The sequence below is a fragment of the Stylophora pistillata genome, chromosome 7 (assembly GCF_964205215.1).
Source record: "Stylophora pistillata chromosome 7, jaStyPist1.2, whole genome shotgun sequence".
NCBI lineage: Eukaryota > Metazoa > Cnidaria > Anthozoa > Scleractinia > Pocilloporidae > Stylophora > Stylophora pistillata.
In genome coordinates this window covers 34,299,281-34,315,716 of record NC_142525.1, presented here as the reverse complement: position 1 = coordinate 34,315,716, position 16,436 = coordinate 34,299,281, and the positions used below count along the sequence as shown (strand labels likewise).

General features: G+C 41.7%; 1 protein-coding gene and 1 non-coding gene across 2 annotated transcripts in view; both read left to right on the top strand.

The window, feature by feature from the left end:
* Nucleotides 1-2,245, top strand: part of LOC111346758 (uncharacterized) — a 3,070-nt gene extending 825 nt beyond the window's left edge. Inside the window, exon 3 of the transcript XR_015989169.1 lies at nucleotides 384-2,245. This is a non-coding gene — a transcript (uncharacterized LOC111346758). The remainder of the gene's footprint in view (nucleotides 1-383) is intronic.
* Nucleotides 2,246-3,413: 1,168 nt separating this feature from the next.
* Nucleotides 3,414-16,436, top strand: part of LOC111346757 (tyrosine-protein kinase CSK) — a 29,053-nt gene continuing 16,030 nt past the window's right edge. Inside the window, exons 1-2 of the mRNA XM_088726266.1 lie at nucleotides 3,414-3,544; nucleotides 12,522-12,644. Coding sequence (XP_088582392.1) covers nucleotides 12,561-12,644 — 84 coding nt within the window. The 5' untranslated portion in view covers nucleotides 3,414-3,544; nucleotides 12,522-12,560. The remainder of the gene's footprint in view (nucleotides 3,545-12,521; nucleotides 12,645-16,436) is intronic.

Sequence of the window (16,436 nt, the reverse complement as noted above, 5' to 3'; positions counted from 1 at the left end):
CTGATCTCGCCATGAAACTGTGCTATACTTGAGGGTACTGCAGAAATCAAATCAAAATCACGAAGAAAACATAAACCTTTGGAAACTCTTTCTTTGAAAACTAGCTACGAGGCGGGTATTTCACCTCAAGAAATGAACATTAATCTTGTAGAATAGACAAACCCTAAAAAAATTCTTATTTTGACAGTCAACTTTGAAGTAGTTTTTTGACCTGGATAATTAATATTTCCGTCGATTCTTTCATCATGCATTGTTAGGCTACCGAACTTATAGATACCTAAAGCAAAGAGAGTCGAGGGTTGTTCTTTACACTCAAAGCATTATTTTTTCCCAGCTACTTATTTTCCTGCGTGGGGCGGTAATTTGTTTTTCTCTCTGTTCAGGCCCTTTGTTGCCTGAAAATCTACCTGTCCAAAACATGCCAATCACCAAAGCGAGGGAACTTACAATTGATTTAACTGGTAAGCATTGCTTCTCTTTTAACAAATAATGTAGGATGGAAACTTCGCAAGTACTATTATTTCTTTTCCTTATGCTCATTCTAGTTTGAAATGTCAGTTTCTTCGATTCACGTCCAAGTTGACACTCCTATTTGGTTGACACATTGTTTTATTTTATGAAATTTCTAATCGGAACTATATATCCAGAGTTAGATCCAGTCAGGAGTAAGTCCCTTCAGGCGGAAGAAGATGCATGTGCACTAATATTTGAGACATTGCTGATCAGAACAATAAAATCAAGCAAACGAACAAATAAATGAACCTTTGATTCAGTTGGCGATGAATGGATGGAGCTTGCTTAAGGACTGGGACTGACACCACAAGAGATTCGCTTTCTTGACAAGCGTACATTGAACCCAATGGAAGCAGCTCTGTCTTTTATTGCTAAGCAGCGCCACTTAAGCGTGGGTGAGCTGTACGAACTGTCGAGTGAACATGGGTTTCCTAGGTTGGCTGATCGTCTTTAGGAAGCTGACTACGTGCAAATACCTGTCAGACCTTGAGATCACCTTTTGAAAGAATGTGATGAACCTGACAGGGATCCAATGAAATACAGGATATCCTTTTCAAAATATTATACTTTAAGGGAGTTTTTCTAGTCCATTAAATGTATTGACTGTTAGACATAGGAGTGTGAACCATTTGCGCAGTCCCTCTCGGTTTTCGAAAGCTGATGTATGGTATTATCACGTTTATTGCAACGAAAATTTTCAGTAAAGTACATGTTTGACAATGTGATCCAGCAAGTTATAGGAGTAAAATATTTTTAAATAGCTTGTATTTTACGGTTTACTTTTTTGACAAACACGATCATTTTGGGTAGAATGGTCGGTTAGATCAGAGATAACAAATTTTGATTGATTTTTTTCATTCATAGTAAATCGCAAAAGAAAAGGTCGAGACGAATCTTTATTTAGACTGCACGTGCGTTTTGAGTCCTTGTAACGGAGCAAGAAAAACGCAATTAATTGGAAACTGTGAAATTTGATGCAAGATCGACGGTTAATTGAGCTTGTAAAGAGTAAGTTTCGAGGCTATCGTTTCCTTATTTACAGCGTCCTGTGGAGAATGTATTAAGTACCTATTAGACAGTGAGTTGAGGTTTCGTTGTGTTTAAGTTTGAAATAGAAGGTAAAGTTTCGTTAAATGCATGTTTTTAAGAATGCTATCCTAATATATCAAGGGCGTAATGAGCACGAGGTAAAAAATAACTGCACTATTGAGGCTTCCAAATATTTCGGTACTTCTCTTAGAATGTTAAAGATATAAACTAATGTTAATCGAAAGCGACGTAAGCGTATATTTTGTGCAATAAAACCACTTAAATAAAATGAAGTGGGAAATTTTTAAAGAGAAATGCTTTTCTCTTACAAATGAAGCTAATACACTCGACTTTTAAGTAAGGTTTTTCGCTTAAAGGTTTACTTGCAGTATTCAGAGTTTTCAAACATTGAGCCTCGATCACCCGTTTCGTAGTCAAATCTTAGATGGCTTTGCATTTTTGAATGTCTTGAAAGTTTCGTTTAATGGAATACCTAGTTCTACCTCAATAGTTCCACTCCACTTCAAAAATCATGTTTAGCTAAAGTCGTACCTTTGATCTTAGCGCCTAACGGTCAAAAGCAAATTGAGGCTTGATAATTCTTTCCACGAAAGTAATAATTCGTTTCTCGCCTCTGTGAAGAACATTTTAAAGTACATTATACTCTATCTTAAATGAAGAAGACTTTTCGATATAGTTTGTCGCAATAAACCATTTTGGAGTGTTTTGTTGCATTATGCTCTTGACTTGTTCGGTGTGATCGCTCTTATTCTTCTTGTAAATAATTCTGCGAACTACGTATGTACGTAATGCGTCGATCAATTCGAAGCTTCAACATCCACCCCCGGGCAACCCCCCGGACATTTGAAATTTTGAAGATTGGTTCGTTCAAAATTCTTTTCCCTGAAACCGAAATCGTGTTCAAATGCCCCGTCTAAAAGGCTAGAATTGATGATCGATATTTTTTAAAAGGCAAGATCAGCGACCATGACTTTCCAACCTCGGTCCCTGGGCCTTTTCCCTTAGGAACGAGGTTGCATGACTTTCTTGAAGACCTTCTCTTCTGAGCAATCTGCTTGCGAAAAAGAACTTTTACCTTAAAAACACCACTGTATTAAAATATCATAAATATGCGTTCCGCTGGTTTAAAAGTTTTAATTCCACATCCCACGCGAACGGACAACGGGGAAATGCTGTGGGCTCCCGATGAGAACGTGCACCCCCCCCCCCCGTCCTCCTTCGGTCCTGAGAAGGAAGAGCCACCTCTCAGTTGAAATGGATGAGAGCCTCGAAAACAACCTTGCATCGCCTTTTCTATCACTTTATTACCTTAAGTGGTGACTGGAATGAAAGTGAAGCCCATCTTGTTTCTACTCAACCTCACGGACGTGAATAATTCGATAACAGAGAATTAATCAAACAACAAATATATATGAAATACATATATATGAACTGCGGTTATGAAACGTATATGTGCACGATCCTTCGCAGTAAAGCACTATTTAAGCAATAGTGAAAATCAGACCTGAAAAAAATTCAGGCCTGTACGGGATTCGAACCACTGACCTCTGCGATACTAGTGCAGCGCTCTAACAATTGAGCTAACAAGCCAACTGGGAGCAGGCCATCAAATTAATTCGACATAAACCCGTAGATGATAAATCAAACAAGAAATATATATGAAATACATATATATGAACTGCGGTTATGAAACGCAGAATTAATGTTTGGGGAATTAGGATTTGTTGGATTCATTTTTTAAGATCTACACGCATCGTTGCAATTGCGGTCGGCACGTTGCTTAGGTCGTGTGTGATAAAAGAATAGCTTTTACAATGATCATGTGATAAAAATTATTAGAAAACATCATTAATCCAACTTATTCCACTTCATTGCGTCTAACTACTGTATTCGTCTGTTTCAAGCGAATTCCAAAATTTATCTCTCCGCTTACTTCATTATGAGGATGAGCACTGTGCAAGAGCTAAATGGTCAATGTTGGGTAAGTTTTGAGTTGATACGCTCAGTCAAATCTTAGTGAATAAGCATTAATTGACGCTACACAATGTATGGTATTTATTCTTTACCCCACTAATCCCTTGAGATAGAGGAGATTACTGTTTACTCCTCTGGTTGCCATCAGTTTGCTTGCTCTGTAGCAATTTGATATATGGTAGTTAGGTGGATGAAATGGATGGTATTTTTTTTTCAAATACTTTAGTTTTTTGTTCTTCATTTCCCGTCGAAATATGACTGAACAGCGTCATGAGAGCTTCGTCTTGTGGACTGATCCATATCCCTGTAAAAATCCTTAATTGTATCTATATATTGTGCCGGTAATTCTCAGATTGGAGAAAAACTCGACGAAGGCAAAAGTGTTTGTCGTGTTTGAATGCGATGTGGGAGAGAAGTATGCGATAAATTGATCAAGAGAATGTTGTCGTGTTTATTACAGATAGCGGGAATTATTTGCCAATTCTGGCATACCTTATCAAACATTCGGTACATAATAGAGTGCAAAGGACTCCAAAATATTTGGGTAATCGAACGCAATGAAATATCATTTCCAAACCTTCGATTGGACTCGTTCGTTAATGCATCTAAAACCAGGCCATATTTTTTCTTTCTAGCTCTCTGAACCGTTTTTCGTGGCCTAAAGAGTTTTCAAAACCTACTCCAAGAATTTGAATTACAATTGGGCACTAATTTGTGACTAGTGAAGCAAACAAAGAGAATAATGAAATATTTGCATGAAAACACTCAAGTGACGCTAAAGGAACGACGTGTTAAAAAGCACAGTGGCCTAGCCACGATTCCTAAGTAAAATGAATAACCCCATCAAACATTAATACATGAAAGAACCATGTGTCCTACAGCATCATGGTTGAACAAATGCGGAAAGTTCTTTAATATGAACCTTGAGAGATGTCTGCGTTTGCATTCTTCCGTTCTAATTTGGCTTGTGAATAATTTGCATAAAACTGAAAATATTGCTCACACCAAGAATTATTGAAATATCTCTCTAGGATCTTATTTAATGTTGACTGTTTGTTAATTTTTCATTGCCAAATTGGCTTTCAGTGAATTTCCTGTACACGTGGACTTAATAGAAAGATTTCCGTATAACCCCATACCAATAAAAAACAAAGCCGAAGTCCCGAAGGTAATCTGTTGTTTCGCCTCTGTGTTCTGTTATCCAAGAGTTATATGCATCGTGAGGTATGTGCTCGAAGGCTTACCCGCGGTCGAGCCTAGCCCAACGCAAGAGGCCGATAAGGGCGGCTCAGTCGTTGTTTGGCGCACCGACCTCTACCAAAAAGAAGCTTTGCGGCAACTTTCTGACACCTCTTTTTATCAAAAGGTCGACAAAGACCTCACTGCCAGCAATCAAAACTCCGTCAAGAATACGATCAACCAACTCATCACTAAACAAGAATTGCCGGCCACAGCAAAAAATCTCATCATAACGACTCCTAGAACTTCTCGTATTTACTTTTTACCTAAAATTCACAAACCTAACAACCCGGGTCGGCCCATTGTCTCGGCTTGCAGTTGCTCTACCGAACTTATCTCCAGCTATCTAGACAAAATTATGGCTCCTATCGTCAAAACTTTACCATCATATATTAAAGACAGCCAACACGCTCTTCAAATTTTTGGAGACTTTAATTTCCTTGGCCAAAACAAACTTCTTTTCACCATGGATATTACGTCTCTTTACACCGTCATTCCTAATGGCGAAGGCCTTCTGGCCCTTAAACATTTTTTTGATCAACGTACTGATAAGGAACCTAACTCTGAAACACTACTACGCTTAGCCGAACTAGTGCTCACAATCAGTTGTTTTTCATTCGGAAACAACCTCTTCAAACAAACCAATGGTGTAGCCATGGGCACCAAAATGGGACCTAGCTATGCCAATATTTTTGTAGGTTTTGTCGAACATCAATTTTTCAGCCAATACAACGGGTCCAAACCTAAACTCTACGGTCGCTACATCGACGACTGTATCGGCGCTACCTCCTCTACCAGAGAGGAGCTCACTCAATTCATAACCGCAGTCAATTCTTTTCACCCGGCTCTGAAATATACCTGGCAAATTTCTGACAATTCTTTATCCTTTTTAGACATCAAAGTTTCAATTGAAGGTAACGGTTTATGCACTAGTTTGTATTACAAACCTACGGACTCGCATAATTACTTGTTATATTCGTCTTCGCATCCATCTCACGTTAAGAATTCCATTCCTTTTTCTCAGTTTCTAAGACTTCGTCGTTTATGCAGTGATGACTCTGATTTCCACCACAAATCAGAGTCAATGTTGTATCGTTCTGGAGTTCGCTTATACAGTTCGCTTACAGTTCGCTTACAGCTCGCTTAGTTGTTCGTTATCCTACTTTGTCTCACACACCGTTCTCACTTTACAGTGCATACTAAATACTCAAGTAAACGTCTCCTGGGGCCTTGGGCGTGGTCTGGGAGGCCTGGACACTACACCTCTCCCCTTTTCTTTACTGAGGCTTGAAGTCTCTGTAAATTGATTCCCACGTGGACGTTCTGGCTCGTACTGATCTCCGGGGTTCCGATGGCGCGATTGTCGGTCCCCTGTGCGTCTCTTGCATGAATATATTTCCTTCTCCAGGAACCTCCCCTACTTCAATGTGGCGGTTCGTTGGTCGCCTGTTCATCGGTTGTTGTTCTTTGTCCCAATCCAAATCGTCGTGCTCCTCCTCTCCAGCATACTTGAGTACCTTACAGTGGGAAGAATTGCGGGATTTGACTTCCTTTCCTCTCTTCACAGTGATCATGCTCCCTTTTATTCCAACGACTGCATATGGTCGTGGATCATAGGGCGGGGTCAACGTGTTACCCCTATTCTGTTTCAAAAGGACACGGTCACCAATTTTGATCGAGCTTTGTGATGTGTGTCTGCGCTCATCAGCATAAGCTTTCATTTGCTTCTTCTTTCTCTCGTCTCTTTCACGGATTAGTTCACGGCGTTGTTCTTCCTGGGGAGCGACCCTTTCTGGCAGTTTTCTTCTTATCTCTCTCCCGAACATAAGCTTGTCGGGACTCTCTCTCGTCACAGGATGGGGTGTGGCACGATAGTTGCCAACCGTCCTTTGGATCTGTTGTTTAAATGCTTTCCCCTCAATCTTGGCAACCCTCGCGCTCTTTTTGACCGTCTGGATGAATCGTTCAACGTCACCATTTGCCTCCGCCCATCCGGGTGTGACTTTCCTGTGCCTGAACCCTTGTTTTTGGGCATCTTTTGCAAATTTGGACCCATTAAATGGGGGGCCGTTATCTGTCTTCACCTCTTGTGGAATTCCATAAGTAGTGAAAACACGTCTGAGCTGAGGAATTACAGCCTCTGCGGAGGTACTTGTGACAAATTCTACGACAGGATACCTTGAATACTGGTCCCCGAACACTAACGCCATGTCCTTATTTGGAAAAGGTCCCGCAAAATCCACACTGATCTTCTTCTACGAACCTGTTGATAGCTCCGACATTTGGAGTGACTCTCTGGTGTGGCAAGGGATGGTAGCTTGACAAGCTAGGAAATTCCCAACGTGCTTTTCGACCATCTTATCGATTCCGGGAAACCAAACGTGGGCACGAAGCAGTTGTTTCGTAGGAACGATGCCCTGGTGACCCTCATGAGCAATTTTCACCATAGTTTCTCTGAATTCTCGAGGGACTATGATTCTTTCACCCCGAAGGACAAGACCGTCAGCCACAGCCAATTCATCGTAAATATTGAAGTACGCTGTCATGTCTTGGTTCCTGTGGTCGATCTTCCTCTCCCGTATACAGGTGATTAACCTTTTTAGTTCCTCGTCGTTTTCCGTTGCCTTTACCAGGTCCTCTTTGCTGATAGCCCGGGGAATGTCACTTGCGACCACGAAATTCACGTACTGCTTGACATCCTTGGTAGTGCCTAGTTCCCTTCTAGTGCAGGTTTCACGAGGCAGCGGGTGCCTAGATGTATAATCGGAGATATTCGTCTTTCCGGGCCTATATTCGACCTTGAACTCATAATCGAGCATTCGTACCATCATTCTTTGCAGCCTTATTGACATCTGATGCCTAGGGTTGTTCAGGATGACTTCGAGCGGTTTGTGATCGGTGACTATTTTGAACGGCAAGCCATACATGACTACATGAAATTTCCTGCACGCAAAATTTGCCGCAAGCATCTCTAGCTCGATTTGGGAATAGTTCCGTTCCGCATCTGAGAGGGCCCTGCTAACGTATTGCACCATCCTCCAGCCTTTGTCACTCGACTCACGTTGGACCAAGGTCGCTGAGATTCCTAACGGACAGCCATCCACATGAACTTCATGCTCTGCAGCGGGGTCAAAATAGACCAAGACTGTGTCTGAGCTAAGGCCTTCTTTCAAACTCTCGAACGCTTCCTGTTGATTTCTCGTCCAGGCAAAAACGTTGACTTTGAGTAAACCTCTCATAAGGTCGGTTTGAGGAGCATACTTTTCCATAAATTTCGCGTTGTATTGCACTGTAGATAGGAATGAGTTCAGTTCCTTCCCGTTGCGAGGAGGCTTGGCCGCCTTGATAACCTCAACCTTTCGCGGGTCATGGGATGCTCCATCTTTAGAAAACTTCATCCCGTAATACACACAAATTTGCTTACTGAATTCACACTTTCCCTTGTTAAACGTGATCTTCTTTTCTCTAGCCTTCTTGAATAATTTGTCTAGATTCCGATCATGTTCCTGTAGTGTTTTTCCGTACATAAGAATGTCGTCACTGATGTTGAGGCATCCAGGTATGTCTCGGGTGATCTCCTTGCTCACGGTGTCTTGAAAGATTTCACCCGCGGATCTCGTGCCAAAATTTAGCCTTTTGTGTCTGTACAACCCGATGTGCGTTGAGAATCTGGTGATGTCCCGACTGTTCTCTTGCAGTTCCAGTTGATGATAGCCATGATTCATATCCAAGTGGGAGAAAACAGTTGCTCCATTGAGCTCATGTGTGATATCCTCGAGAGTAGCTAGGCATAATAGTATGGGTCCGCGGAATGGCTTTATTGGCCTCTCTCATATCCACGTTCAGTCGAGTCTCATTCGCCGTTCTCTTGGGTGTAATCACGACTGGGGATACCCAACTGGTAGGCTCTTCGACCTTCTCGATTACATCATCCCTTATCAGTCTCTCCAGCTCCGCCTCCAGTTTTGGCCTTACGCTGAACGGGATCCTCCTGTGAGGTTGAGCAACTGGTATTACTGTACGGTCAACGTGTAGATCTACCTGCACTCCTTCCATTTTCCCGATCCCCAGGAACAGGTCTGCGTATTCCTCAAGTAAGTTGCTTGTGATCAATTCAGAATCAGTTCATACTGCATTCGTAATCACCACTAGGCCAAGACTTTTGGCAGTCTGAAATCCTATCAAGGGTTCCGTGTTGGTGTTACCTTTAATGACGTGGAACGTTGCCGGGATGATTCACGTGTTTGACTCTACGACAGCATCGAGTTTGCCCGTTAATGGCCTGGACGGGTTTTCATTCGTTTGGTACGAGCGCAAAACACTTGTCGACTTCTCCAATTTGATCTTATTTGCCAGTAGCTGCTGAAAGGTGCATTCATCCATTACGTTAACGACGCTCCCGTGTCGATCAGCACTTTGACTTCGTGGTTTTCGATTTTTATACTTCTAACTGGCCTGGGTTTTGTGTTACTTTCAACAGCCCCAACTTCTTCGATCCTACAAAGGGATTCTGCGTCACTGCTATCTGATTGCACCTCCTGACGAACTGTCCTTACGATACTCTTATTTACTTTCCTTTTACTCCTACAGCATTTGGCAAAATGATTCAGCTTCCCGCATGTGGTGCATTTCTTTCCCCATGGCGGGCATTTCTCCTTTCCTGTCGCGTGTGGAAATGCGCCTCCACAAAAGTAACACTCTTTGTTGTTACCAGTCGGGCTCTTTTGCCTTCCTAAAAAGACCCTCTTCAACTCTTCCTCGGTATTGTTCCTTCGACTTTGTTGCTCCATTTCGATTCTCTTCGCTTGTTTATCCGACAATTCCTGTGCTCTAGCGTAATCTAACGCCTCCTGAAGCGAGTGCGGCTGACTGAGCAAGCGGCGTCTAACTCTCTTCGATTTTCCCTTTTCAATTAGCTGCATTTGTATTTCAACCTCACGCCAACCCTCTGGAAATTCACACGGAGCCGCTGCTTGCTTTAAACGCGTGGTGTAATCATCGTACGACTCCTCTTCCTCTTGGGCTAACTGCCGAAATTAGTATATGCTAAAAAGATGATGTCTTTTAGGCTCAAAATACTCTAGAAGTTTCTCTCCTGCGGTTTCGAAGTCTTCTCCCGTATCCTCTAGTGTGTCGAAGATGTCCTGTACTTTGGGATCAGCACATTGTAGGAGTAGTGCTCGTTTTCTTGCTTTGTCCTTTATATTCATCGCTGCAGCGTATACTTTGAATCTTTCGAGATATTTCCTGAATCGAGTGCCGACCGATGTCGGTTCTAGGTCCGGGTCAACCGGTCCGAAGTTGAGATTTGTATCCTATGCGGCCATTCGCAGAGATTTCTCCATCGAAACAATTCGATCGAACGCCTATGAGATGATCCTCGTCGCCAATGTAACGTTCTGGAGTTCGCTTATACAGTTCGCTTACAGTTCGCTTACAGTTCGCTTACAGCTCGCTTAGTTGTTCGTTATCCTACTTTGTCTCACACACCGTTCTTACTGTACAGTGCATACTAAATACTCGAGTAAACGTCTCCTGGGGCCTTGGGCGTGGTCTTGGAGGCCTGGACACTACAAATGTGCCAGTTTTTCGATAAACGTGGTTACCCTGTTTCTGTCGTTCAAGCGGGTTACCACCGCGCCCAACTTATTGATGGACATTCAGCACTACAAACGTCGAATAAGGAAGATTCCAACCGCATTCCATTCACTCTCACGTTTCACCCTCGCAACCACTCAGTTAAATCCATCATTCTTAAAAACTTTAAATTACTTCAAAACGATCCAGAGACAAGCACTATCTTTTCGCAGCCTCCGCTCATTTCATTCAAACGCGACAAAAACATAGGCAAGTTTTTGGTCAGAAGTTCTTTTCAGACTAATGACCAACCAGGCACTTTTAAATGCGCTCGTGCACGATGCAAAACGTGTCCTTTCATTCACAACACTGATAAAATATCGGGACCTAAACGATCCATTAAGATCACCGATCACTTCACGTGCACCTCCGCCACTGTAATCTATTGCATAACTTGCACTTATTGCAAATAGATATACGTCGGCGAAACAGGCAGAAGACTAGATGACCGATTCCGAGAACACCTTCGAGACGTGGAAAGGAATGACAAGGACACATCGAGACCAGTCGCTAGACAATTTAGTTTACCTAATCGTTCTAAGCAACATATGGCAATCTGCGGTCTTTCCTTACACTTAGGTAGCACGGAAAGCCGTAAAAATCTTGAACAAAAGCTCATCTTTCAAACCGGCAGTCTAAATCCCACAGGGATCAACGAACGCTTTTCATTCCAGTAATTTATTTTTGTTTTTCTCGTTGCCATGTTCCCACCAATAACGTAGTTCCATTCTCTGCCTTTAAAAGCACACACAACCCACAATTCCTCTATTCGCTCCGACGAAGGGCTAACGCTCGAAACGTCAGCTTTTGTAATCGTTACGGTGGCCAATTTACTACTTCAACTTTGTTGATATATCCAAATTACAACGCAAGAGGTGTTCGCCTCTTCTGCAGGGTAAATCCAAAAGTCTGCGAGAGTCGGAAACGAAAAGTTTGAGAGCAAGTCCCTTTCAAGCTACTGAGCAATTATTTCTTACCGGAAACATTCATAACAAAGTAAAACAACTTATGGGAACTCTGAAGCAACAAGCATGCAACAAGGAGGGAGACAGTAAAATTGTCGACCATTTCCCGGGAAGGCGTGAGGGCCGCAAATATTAGTTGGCAGTGGCCTTGGAGTGCCAATCGAAGCGCAAGAATCTGAAAAATACTAAAAGCATGTGCAACCACTCGAAAATCAGACCCGATTATGCAAATGTTTCTTTAAGCTTATTAATTCTGCTTGGAGGAGAGGTTTTGTATTGGCCCGAGGTCTTAACTGATCAGAAAAGACTGTGGACTGATTTTCTTTCGGAGTTTACATATTATCCACGATCCAAAAACAAAACCTTTATGGAGGAGGAAAAAATCCCGGAAAATAAGATATTTTATTACACGACTCGGGCAGTCAGAGGGCCAATAACTAAAATCAACCAATCAAAATGCTCTATTGTCGGTCAATATTCTCTCAGTTTTGGACCGGGCACTGTCCCGAATGGTCCCGAATGATACAGCACTTGTGTCCCTTTGAATTTCAGTCGTATAATAAATCTCTTATTAACCAAGCTTGCTCGGGACCGTACTGGAAGAATATCGGCCCTCGGTCTTTTTTGTACGGACCTCGCTGCGCTCGGTCCGTACTGTCAAGACCTCGGGCCGATATTCTCCCAGTACGGCCCTCGCACTTGGTTAATAAGATATATGTAAACAGTTATTTTTGTCCTTTTAAATCGGTGCAGAAAATTATTCCCAGCAGATACTGTGAGACGACAAAACCACGCACAGACCAGTATCTATGAGCAATTCACACGAAGGTCACTCTGCGAGCTCTCAGCCAAGGAAAATACCAGAGTTTACTTGAAATTCTTCATATTTCCCCCGGCTGGTGCACGCCGTACCAATTTTTGTAAACTTCTGTCTTTAATATGAACCCTTAATATGAAGAAGGGGGAGCTTTTTCGAAAGCCAGTCGCAGTGTATTTTTAATGCATGATGACGTCGTGTTGGTTCTTACGACTCCGTTTCAAATGTGTTCTAAAAAAAGGATTTTCAATTGCTTTCCATTTCAGCCAAGATTTCCCCGGTAAGTCAAAGAGATACTTTATTTATTTATGTATTTCATCCACCAGGTGTACCGCTTGATTTTTTGATAACCAAGTCAGTTGCAAATGGCCTCAAGGCTTCGCGGTTTGATTAAGTTTCCCTGGCGAGCAAAGAAAACGAAAGAGTCGGAGGAAGTTCTTTATGAAGAGGTAGGTAATCTTCTGTTCACATTGAGCACATTTTGCCTCTTTGTCACGTGTTTAAATTAATTTGTTCTGTAAAATGGAATGAGTTATCAGCTCTCTTGGTATATTTGATGATTACCTATATATTTAAGAGCTTAATTCCCATTTAAAATTTTAACGTTGATTTTAATTACACTATATAAATTTTCCCACCCAGAATTTCAATATTTTGATATGCCTTTCTCGTTTCTGGGTCCTCCCTCTCCTCCTTGTCTCCTAAACACAAAATATGAAGTTAATCACCACTTAAAATAACAGTGCCGTAATTATACTTAGCGAATTTCAGACTGTAAGCTTGTGATTGTTATCAACTGAGAATCATATCTGGACAAAATATACTTTACATCTATCTGCAGAGAATTAAGCACACACGGTGTACCACTATTTAGAACTTCAATTTATTCGTCTGCAATAAAATAGTTTGAAAAGATTCATATGACAAATAACTGAAATTTGTGTTGAATATGGAAAAGGTAAGCATAGCTTTCAGTTCGAAGCGAAGGTCAACAAGGAAAACTTACATACCTGTATATCTCGCTGGAAGTCTTTGTTTAGCAGGGTTTGGCAAGCCGTCCTCGCGGGTTATTTTTGCCGGCTAACTTTCTTTAATACTTAACTTTCCGGTAGCTTGTGGAGGTTTACATATTTTTCTTTTTGAATTTTGGTATGTATTTTGACATTCAACCACACAACAGTTCACCTCATCTCAATTATTAGGAGTATAAGAAACTGATTTTAGAGAGGTCAAACAGGTCAACAAGGACAAACAATTTTCCTTGGATATTTGAGAGTCAATTTTCAGCGTTTCGCTGGAGGCTCCAAAAACTTACGCACTCGTTCAAATAGCATAGATCGGACATGTGGTATCATTTTACATCTCTTCTGTTGATTAATAGCAAAATATATAAATTCTGACCAAATAATTAAGAATTACGCTGTTTTGAAAATACCACACAAACAGCACTTTCCAAATTTGAGTGAGTGTGCTGTTCAATTCCAAAACGCTTTTCTCAAAAGTGTAACGGGATCTGGAGTCCTCACCACTATCCATGTTTAGTACTAGGGCTGGTGTCCCGAAAACAACAAAAAAAGTTTTGGTAATTAGTCTTTTCGAGCTACGGGAGCTCGATGAACTTTACTAATTTTCTACGGTCAAAGTGCATATGACTTAATCTATGCAGATTTGTGTTACTCCATTTCTTGCTCAAAATCAATGTTTGAGGCAGTGGCTACTTTCAAAACTAGCATGGTTGTTTTTTTTTTTAAGTTGCGGATGTTCATAAATTCATCCAAACTTTCCCCAAATCTAGCAATTACAAAAGTACAAATGAACATCTGTGTGACATTACGTTTAACTGTCTCATGGGGGCTAGAACATGTTGACAAAATGCCATTAAGTTAGTTTTGACCGCTGTCATATGGTATGAAAAAACTAAAATTGCTGTCACCTAAAGACGTAGAAACGCTCATTCCAAATATGGCATTATGAAGAGAACTTTATGTCTTACCAGAGCTTGAGAACATCTCCCCGAGAATGATCGAGAATCAGTCATGTGTCATGCTCTTTACTTTGAAAATGTCACGGATTCACATTTAACTACATCGCACGCAGTTACTTTAAAGTTGCCGAAAGAAATGGTTAATGTCAGGAGAGATACTTATTCTTTTTATTTCAGTTTACTCTAAAATTTGCCTTATCATGAAACAGAAAATGCAGTTTTATGGAAAACATATTAGCAACGCCGATTTCAGACAGAAATCTCGTCGGAATGTCCTTGTTTTTAGGTGATACAGTTAAATACAGTACAAGTATCATTCATTTCTATTGCCGCCTTATCATTTAGGGTAGCTCGATTAGCCGGGGCACCCTTCCTCCATGTAAACAGGCCCTTAGAGGTACAACTGCCTGCGTTTGCTCAATGAACGAAACTGAAAAACACTTGAAGTACAAAAGATAGACGGATTTAGTCAGAATATCACAACTTCAAGATTGAGGGGGAAGGAATGCAAATGTGGAGAGCTTATGGCATCAGGCAGGGAAGGCTGATTCCTTACCAAGATTAAGTCGTCAGGCCTCGTCAGTAAATGAAAAATTATTTCCGCTCAAGGAGGTTCGGCTCCATAAGACGACACAAAGTAGTGTACCCCCTTTGGACAAGCACGTGTTCAAAGGGATTAACTGCACAACACACCTTCTAGTACTAGGCACGAGCAGTTTCGTGTTTCATTTCGCGTGAGTTTTCACTTTCAGCGTTCACCAGAGATTGTGTACTGTTTCGTTTTTCTTTTCAATGGGTCGTCAAAGTAGGTGTTCAGGTTGCAAAGAGTTAAAGTCTGCTCATGACTTCGGTCGTCCTGGAAAGTACTGTACCGGTCCAGGGGCCTGTTTCTCGAAGGTCCCGGTAACTTAACGGACCCGTAAAGCTGTTATGTTTTCTTTTAAGATGGGGATTTCAAACGTTTTGAAAATTATGCAATAAAACTATCAGCTAAAGAAAAAAAAAAGGACTTGTTTTGGGTGCCAGAACCTGCTTCCCCATCTTTTAAATTTTGATTTTAAAACATGGCTTCGGGCCCGTTAAGTTACCGGGACTTTCGAGAAACGGGCCCCAGGTCGCAGTGATAACGAACAGGCCGACCTCGGGGAGGTTGAAGAGCTAACGAATATTGAGAGTACTCCTCCTACCGACGAACAGGGAGCTGCCGCTTCTTCTCAACCGTTGTTGCACTCTTTGGCCGAATCAGTGAAGCTTTTGTCCTCTGAAATGAAGGCTCTTCGACGGGAGGTGAATGGTCTTTTAGCCTGTTCTGATCCAGGATGCAATATGGTGTTCAAGAAATTCAGTGAATTAAAAAGTCATCTTGATGTAGGAGACCGCCACCAAATTCTCCGAAATTCTGATACAGTGTTTGACAAACTCAGAAGAAACTGGGCGGAGAAATTCTTCAATGTTAACGACGAGGAAATCGACAGGACATTAGCAAGAAGAATGGTAGTCCCAGCAGCGATGTGCAGCTTTACTGGGCACTACATAAGCCACGAAGCCAGGAAGTCGTACGTTTCACTTCTGATATTAAAGGCAGATCGCGGAAAAGTAGCTCTAGATATGAGAACGGCAAGAACGGCAGAGAAACCTAGAACGGCAAGAAACCCAGACAGCTCCCACATGTTTGAAAGGAAGGACTAGCTAATGAAGACTCGAGTGCAGGGGTTTTTCTCGAGATTGGCGGCCGCAAGAAGGAGACAGGGAAGCTGAGAAATTGAAGTGGAGGAAGTTTATGCAGAGGAAGAGGAGCAAGAGAGACGTGAAATGTTGGAAAACGTTACCGACCAGCTTGGTCTAAAACACCTTATTTGCTCTGGCTCATACTGCTTGTGTGACCTCACACGCGATAAGAAACTTGAAAGTTTCAGCGTAGTCATGCGTAAGAAGATGCTTAAATTTTTTGAGATTCCATATGGTTGCCGAGATGGGAAAAAAGATCTTGTAACGACCAAAACTTTCACGACCAAAATTCGCTTTTATTGGTTTTCTATCTGCTCATCGGACCTCGTTAGTCGAGTGGGTAGGCCTTCCCAAACATTACAAAAAACGGAACATTCTTGAGCGACTGAGGTCATGTGATGATTTCATGTGACAAAAAGGGCGGGAAAACACAAAAACAGGGAACCCAGCAACAGATATGTTAACTAAACTTTCCACATTCTTAGAGGGATGTATCTGTAACTGATAGGAAAAGGTCTAAACTTTTTAA